A 7,376-nucleotide genomic window follows, 5' to 3' on the forward strand; every position below is an offset into this window, starting at 1 on the left:
CGGAAGGAAACGACGAAGAGTCGAGGGAAGTCTTAAAGTCTCTCTCACTTTCGCTGCGAGCCCCTCGGGTCCGCATAAGCCGGACTTATTGGCCAGAAATAAAAATAAAATCGAAAGTGGCCTCGCCCGAGGTCGACCGATTTCGCAATTTCGCTCCTCAACTCTTCCGCAAAACCCTGATAAATCAACGACTTCGAAAGGGCCCTCCAAGAAGTGACTACCCTAAGAATGAAATTTCAAAGATTCGTAATGAAATTATTCCTAGAGTTTCCTGACTTTTGCGCACAATCTCAGTAATTTACCTTCTCTCCACAGTCTCACAACCTATATCCTTTGGAGCTTGGAGTCCTTAAGTGAGAACCTAATGGCAGGTTGAAATTCGAAGTTGCTGGCAAGGGAGCCACTCTTCCTGTTGAGTGCCCCATACGCCCCGAAGGAGGGGAATTGGTGGAGGTTAAAGTTCTGAGGGTAGAAGGCCGGAATTTGGTTCAGCAGAGGAATCTTGAGCGGCACCAGCGAGGCTGCTCCGAAATTCACGTCGGAGTGCACTGGGAGATTGTTGAAGCTGACGGAGGTCTGGACCTTGGGAAGCTGAAGAGGGGACAGGTGATTCTTCAGGGGGTTCAGAAGTGGGATCTTCAGGGGGTCCACGTGGCCAGTCTCGATGGAGACCGTCGTGAATGGTCGAGGTTTGGGGATGAGGATGGGCTGCTGGGCGTCGTTGAAGGGCGGGGGGTGGTGGTCGAAGGATCCCGAAGAAGGCGACAAGTGCGGCTGCAACTTCGGGAACTCCTGGTAGGGGACTCCTTGGTCGTCGTTGAAGTTGTGCAGGTGGTCCTGGGGGTCGCAATTAGGGGGTGGATGGTTTGCTGGGTGGTAGGAGGTTGGTTGTCCTGGGGGATGGCAGCTGGCCCCATGGTCGGGGAAGTTGGGGCCCGAAGGTGGAGGGTCGTAGCTCGACGGGGGTGCTCCCTTGTGTGGGTATTCATGGGGTTCCTCGGCATGTCCCGCGTTTTTTGGTGGCTCGTCAAAGTGGTCCTGGTGGTCCGGGTGTCGAGGGTCCAACTCTCCGTGGTCTTCGTGGTCGGGTTTCGGTTTCAGAAAGTGCAACTCGCCTCCCGCACCGTCTGTAAACGTCGTCCGTCGTGTCACTGTGGCTTATCGAAGTTATCTCTTTTCCAACTTACAAATCCTCAACCGTTAATTCGGTTTTCTAGGCATGTGTATGGGAAACTCGCCAAATGCACCCTGGTCCCCTAAATCGCACCCCGTGTATGACTTCGAGGTCGTTTAACATTCGTACCAACATCCAGCACTGGATGCCACAAGTGTTAGATAATTATACAAATATACACGGGGCGTATAGTTTTATATTTATGAAATATACACAATTTAGGCGACTAGTATGCAACTTTCCCTTACATATGCACGGGAGTCTTTTTAGGCATAAAGCCACAGTTAGTCATCGGAAAAGCGTTAGTCGGCAACACACTATTGTAAGTCAAGGCGTCGGTAAGGTCTATATGCGTTCCGAGATCAGACCCCGTCACCCGAAATTCGCGAAACTCACGTAACTCAAAACTTTCGGCACTTTCGAACCTTTCATCCGACGTCGAACCCGGAAACGAGATCTCTTCTTTACGATCGCTAAATGATTACCTCGGCCCGAGGTTAACGCGACACGAGGGCCTCGAATTTCTCGACCGAGAGCGAAAAAAGTCAAGAGTGAAAGTGGAGTGCCGTATTCGCTGAAATTCGAGTTTATGGAGGAATTACATCCTACATTAATACGGAAAAGTCAGGGGACCTATAGAATTCCTACGGGATACCTACAGGAAGGGAATATTAATTAATATCAAATTATAGGAGGTCACGTTGAAGAAGCGACAGAGAGACATTCGCAGCCAGGAATTCCAATGTACTTTGACATGTCAATTCTACACCTACCATCTGACGGTGCTGCATATGGTCCATGAGAGGAATATCCTCCGGTAGGTCCCAAGGGTGGATATCCAGGAGGTTGTCCCTCGTATGAGACGTCGTGCTCTATGAACAATTTTTTAAATTTCATGTAAATTTAATATCTGTAATTCCTGAAAAATTCGTTGTATCGCGTGCATCAAAATATGCTTGTGTGATTTTAGTGTTAAAAAAATTTAATTTATATTTTAGACCATTTGGGCAATTACCATGCGACTCTATAGGAGGGGACTCCCACCCTCCGGATGTGTAGGTGGGTTTTGGGGCATTTACGACGGCACTGCTGGCAATAGCTCGCCCTAAGGACGAGATTGCATCTCCCGTGGTGCTAATGAGCCTGCCCTTCGAGGACACAAGGAAACCTCCACCTTTGATGATTTGTCCCTTCAAGGCTAATACTCCTCCGCTGATCGCCTTCAACGCCTGCAGGACGGTGTTCAGGATGGCCTTTTTAAAGTCCCAGATGTCAAAGGACTTGTCGTCGTACTGTGGACAGAAGGTAGAGTTACCCCTTTTGCTCTTTTTACATTTTTCTACGGAAGGCACATCCGAGTAAGTATGCAAATGCATTGATATATACGTGTGCACGCTAATTATGCGGTTTAGTTTCATGGCGCTTGGACAGTTCCCATTTTAACGATTCGTTCCGGAAAAAAAACAGGAGCAGAGCGAGGCCACGGCGATCCTGGAATCCTTCGAGGGACATTCCACGAGCACGTGAAGGTTACTTCGAGGTACCTTCTAGAGGGCTTCCAGAAGATCGTTTAGAGGATCGCTGAACGCCGAGCTGGCACCGAGACTTGCAAGAGGAGAAAAACCCGTTCAGATTTCCCTCCTTTATCGTTCCTCGTGAAACGACCCAGATCGCATCTCGTAGTCGTTACGCAAACCCACTTTAGGATCCATCGCCCTTACGACATCTTGTCGAAGGGCGTTAACGACCTCGAGGCAAATCAACGAATTCGTTCAATCCTCGCATTCAAATGGAATTACTTACACTCGGAATCCGTGGCATAACCTGTTCCGATATTCCCCTAATTTGCGAAAAATTTACGAAAACCCCAATTCCGACGCTCTATTTTATCATCCGATTATCAGCTCTTAACTGATAATTGCACATCCATGGAATGATCGGTCGGTTCTGACAAAATGGAAACTAGTTCACTCGTTCGGATTAAACGACTCGCATAAACCGATAATTCTCCAGTTAACTCGAGTGATGTTTCATAAACGCCCGTTTGCTTATGTTCTCTGGTATTATGGGGTATAACTTTTTACGTCTTCCTTGCATAAGCGTTACTTAAAGCACGCTATTGATCCGCTTTGCTAAATATATCCTCAAGGTGTGTTTATGGAACGAATGGCCAGGTTTCCTAATGTAAGTAATCCCTGTTGCCTGGATCGACGCATTGAACCGATCGATCGATTGAATCCAGAGCCATGAAGAGTGATCGCTAGAGGCTCTTCTGTACCTACGCTTTGGAACTTAATTTTTTTTATTAATCTTCCGATTTTATAAATATCACTCACGGAGTGCACGGGATGTTCGTACTCGACGGAGTGGTAGGAGTTGCTCTTCTGGCCGGAAGAACTACTCGAAGAACTGCTTGACGAACTCGATGCACTGCTCAATCCACCTGCTGATGAACCGATGACTCTTCCGATGATTCCGCTTACTATCCCCGATACGAAATTCCCACTTCCAGCTCTTTTTATTCTATCTTCCATGAAAGTGTCTGGCTCGAGCTCGTACAGAGACTCGAGTCCTTTTTGCACCTCGTGGCTCCTCTTCAAGGTCCCTGGGTCTATTCTCGAATTTGCCGAATTGGCTGCTGCTAGATTTTCGGCCTCGTCCATTCTTCTATATGTGTCGAGCCTTTCCAATTGATTCGCTGCTTGTTCCAGCCATTCTTCGCTTCTCTTCAGGGTCGAGGAATCCGGAATCGTGGCCGATCGCACGGTCGCGTAACTCGCGATAACTAGGAATATCGCCGGCTGTAAAAAAATAACACCAAGATCAGCATGTGATATCGATATTAATATTGAAATTATTATTTCATGCCAATTTTGGGGCTCAATATAAATTCTGGTAAGGCGAAATCGTTCCCATACGAACGACAGGAAGTGCTCTGCCTTTCGTGAGTCATCCTAAAGAAAGTCGTTTCTTTTTTGATTTACGAAATACCTAAGCATGCATACAAAACTATTAGACTTTCTCCTTAGACGCGGTTGCGAGATACGTTATCCTCCGTTTTTTCAGAATTTTTTCTTTTTTTTCCAAGCCTCGAATTTTGAAATGCATTTTTAATCGGGAACACTGTTACATGATCCCCAATTTTTCGTACTGATTGTTTCGTGTAAATATTGAATGTACTGAGAAAATCATTTCATTTTTGCCTCCATTTGAGGGACTTGTTTTTTCGAGTAATTCGAGTAATTGGAGGAGCATCGAATTCACGGTGGCCATGTTTTTCAATTTTATTTATCGTCGTTTTATTATATGAATTCGTGTATAATCTACCTAAGTACTCAATTACGTCAGGTAACTCTCACTGCAGAGAGTGTGTGAACACTCGGACGAAAGTTTCGTTGACTTTCACTGAAAATGAACTCGATGCCAAGGGCCGACCTTTGCCGAGGAGAGCGAGAGGCCACGATTTTCCATCAAGATGGTTTGCACGTCCATCCTTGTCCCAGTGTCCCAATACTCGCGCAATGCAGCACCCATATTAAAGGCGACCACAAACAATTACAACCTCTATGCCAGAATTTGGAAGACAGTTACTAATGTTCCAGGATATTGCTCAATCAGTCCTTGACTGCAAGTGCAAGTTAAATAATAATGGCCCAAGCTCAATGACGTCAGTATAAATTGCGATATCGAGTGCAATTGCTTCACAAGTGCGAGATTGTCGTGAGAAATTAGAATCTAGCTTCTCACAAAATTTTCATAATTTTCCTAGACTGTAGTGCAAGCTAATTTTCTTTAATGGCCTATGACCAGTGATATCAGTATAAATTACGATATCGAGTGTAATTGCTTCACCAGGGCGAAATTGTCGCGAGAAATTAAAATCCAGGCTCCAAAAAATTCCTTTAGCTTTTCTGGACTTTTATCAGTTTTTCCTACATTTTTCTTGGATTTCTTTCATCGATACTTGGAAAATTATGTGCTCCAAAACTGTCCTCTTTCAGCTTTTGTTTTGAGATCCCTTTAGATTGGTTGCATTGGGAATATGAAAATATGAGGAAAAAGGAGACCAGTTTCTTCAAAATCCGGAATTCCTGGCGAACGTCCCGGGGCGGAAATTCGTGTTAAGAAAGACTTCCGCAAACTTTGGAGACGCTCGAACGCAGCTTCGAGTAAGTAGAGCGACTCCGGTGAAAGTCCGCCTTGGGATGGGCAGCCGTATGCGCATGCACCCATTTGTTATCACGACAAAACTGTTATCAAAGTTGCTCGCACGGCTTCACATGCCGTCGAAGAGACGAAAATGGAGGATGAAGCGGAATCGAGGATGGGAAACCTTCGGATCGCCTTCCATGTCTAATAGGGAGGCAAAGAGATAAACAACGATCGCAGATCCTCAGGAATAAAAGTAGCAGCATTGAGAAAAAAGTATTTAAACTTCATCGCTTTGCATGATTTTCCTTGATTTGCGGAAAAGCGGCCTTTCCGCCCGGGCGAAAGTGGTCTAATCGAGTGCGGCCTTGATCTTGCGCGGTCTTGCTCGACCCAGAACGAGAAACTCGGTAGAGTTTCGCGCCAAGTACATTTAGTGGCGGTTCTTGAAGAGGAGTTTCACGAATTAAAATTCTAGAATTAATTTCACAGTCCTCGTCCATGCGCTTACTCTTGATATACAATCAGAGTGTTATCATTTATATTTATTACACGGAAAGGATAGCAATAAGAAGAGCTCATCCTCTGCAGAGTTACTTTTATACGTGGCAGGGAATTACGGATTACACAGACTTCTTCTATATAGACAGAGGATCCATAGAGACCTCATAGGTTCCGCTTTTACCGCGTCGTCAGTAATTTCCTTTTCTATTCTCTCCTGTACCTTTTTTCTTGCCGAGGGCACGCTATCACGTGTACTCGTGACTTCTTTGCTCTCGGCACTCGTTTTGCCTCGGATCGTACTTTTTTTGTCCTCCTCGCCGTTCCTTTCTTCCCGCCGCGAGAAACGCAAGAAGAAAGGCAGACGCGGGCGTGTAACTTTCACGTGCGTATCATCCGCGACGCGTTTACTCTCGTCGCCGAGAAATCGACGGACGAACCGATAACTGGTCTTGTTAGGATCACCTCGAGAACTTCGAAACCAGATCTCCTCTATATAGAACCTCATCATCCCCAATAATTTCACATTAATGCGTCAAATCACATCAGTACAGATTCGACATCCAACTTTCTCCAGCTGAGTCTAGACTCGGAAATGGAAATTAATTATCCATCACATATAGATCGAGAAATTAAAAAATACCGAAGGCTCCACACAAACCCGTACGACCATTGTTCTCTTCTATTAACACTTTTCTCAATGAATTCACCTAAAACCAGCCGAGGAATTAAACCATCATAAATCTGCCGAAAAATTTCCCGAGCAAGAAAGAGGACCTACACTTCACGCTTTGTTAACAAACTTCGGTGAACTTCGATATCGCAAGAAATCCCCCCAGGGAAATCAATGGATAGGCCAACTTCGGGATGGGAAGTCCCTTTTAAAAATCCCGCACCCCTACCAAACGTTCACCGAGTCAGGAAAAATTTCAGATTAATTTCCCGCGAAATGAATCGATATAGCGATATAGCGATGGATTTTTTTCCCGGGTTCTGGATCCATGGGGTGAAAATTTAGTAGGAGGTTTTCTTTTGGAAAACGGTCTGGAATGGAGTTTTCACTGGGGGTCTCCACCTCCGCGGAACCGGATATCCTCTCGAGGGTTTTTCCGGCCGTTCTCGGTCTCGGTCTCTGCCAAGTCGTTCACCGGTCTCGTGAGTATGTACCTTCATGGCAGATTTCGCGGCGAATCGGCAGAAGCACACGGCACTCTCACTGAACTCACTGACCGGCGCCTTCACCCATTACCTGGCTTTATACCGACTCCCACCCTGAGCTCGCACACCCTCTTCGAGGTTGCCCTTCATCGGCGGCAACCTCATCTTCATGGTCTCCCAAACGACAGAACAGTCTCATAAGGTGATATGACAGTGTGATATATACATACTAAAGAGTCAACATATTTATAAAACATTTCTCCAAACTAGCACCGAATTGTCTGAGACTTGAACACGTGATTATGGAGGCTCTAAGGAAGAACTTGCCGTTCGTGAAATTTCATTTTTTCGGAAATAATTTTGCATTATCTCGGACAAGAATGAAGAAAAAGAT

The 7,376-nt window shown here is 45.7% G+C and overlaps 1 protein-coding gene across 1 annotated transcript; it reads right to left on the minus strand.

Annotated features, from left to right (window-relative positions):
* Positions 1 to 324: 324 nt before the first annotated feature.
* Positions 325 to 7,035, minus strand: LOC105701113. The gene is made up of 5 exons (XM_023433517.1): positions 6,992 to 7,035; positions 3,511 to 3,975; positions 2,190 to 2,466; positions 1,948 to 2,046; positions 325 to 1,127 (listed from the first exon to the last, which is right to left on the minus strand). The coding sequence occupies exons 1-5, from the start codon at positions 6,995 to 6,997 to the stop codon at positions 325 to 327; spliced, it is 1,650 nt and encodes a 549-aa protein (XP_023289285.1). The 5' UTR covers positions 6,998 to 7,035.
* Between the last annotated feature and the right edge of the window lie 341 nt (positions 7,036 to 7,376).

The sequence above is a fragment of the Orussus abietinus genome, unplaced genomic scaffold, assembly GCF_000612105.2.
Source record: "Orussus abietinus isolate OABI.00-Male unplaced genomic scaffold, Oabi_2.0 scaffold5, whole genome shotgun sequence".
Taxonomy (NCBI): domain Eukaryota; kingdom Metazoa; phylum Arthropoda; class Insecta; order Hymenoptera; family Orussidae; genus Orussus; species Orussus abietinus.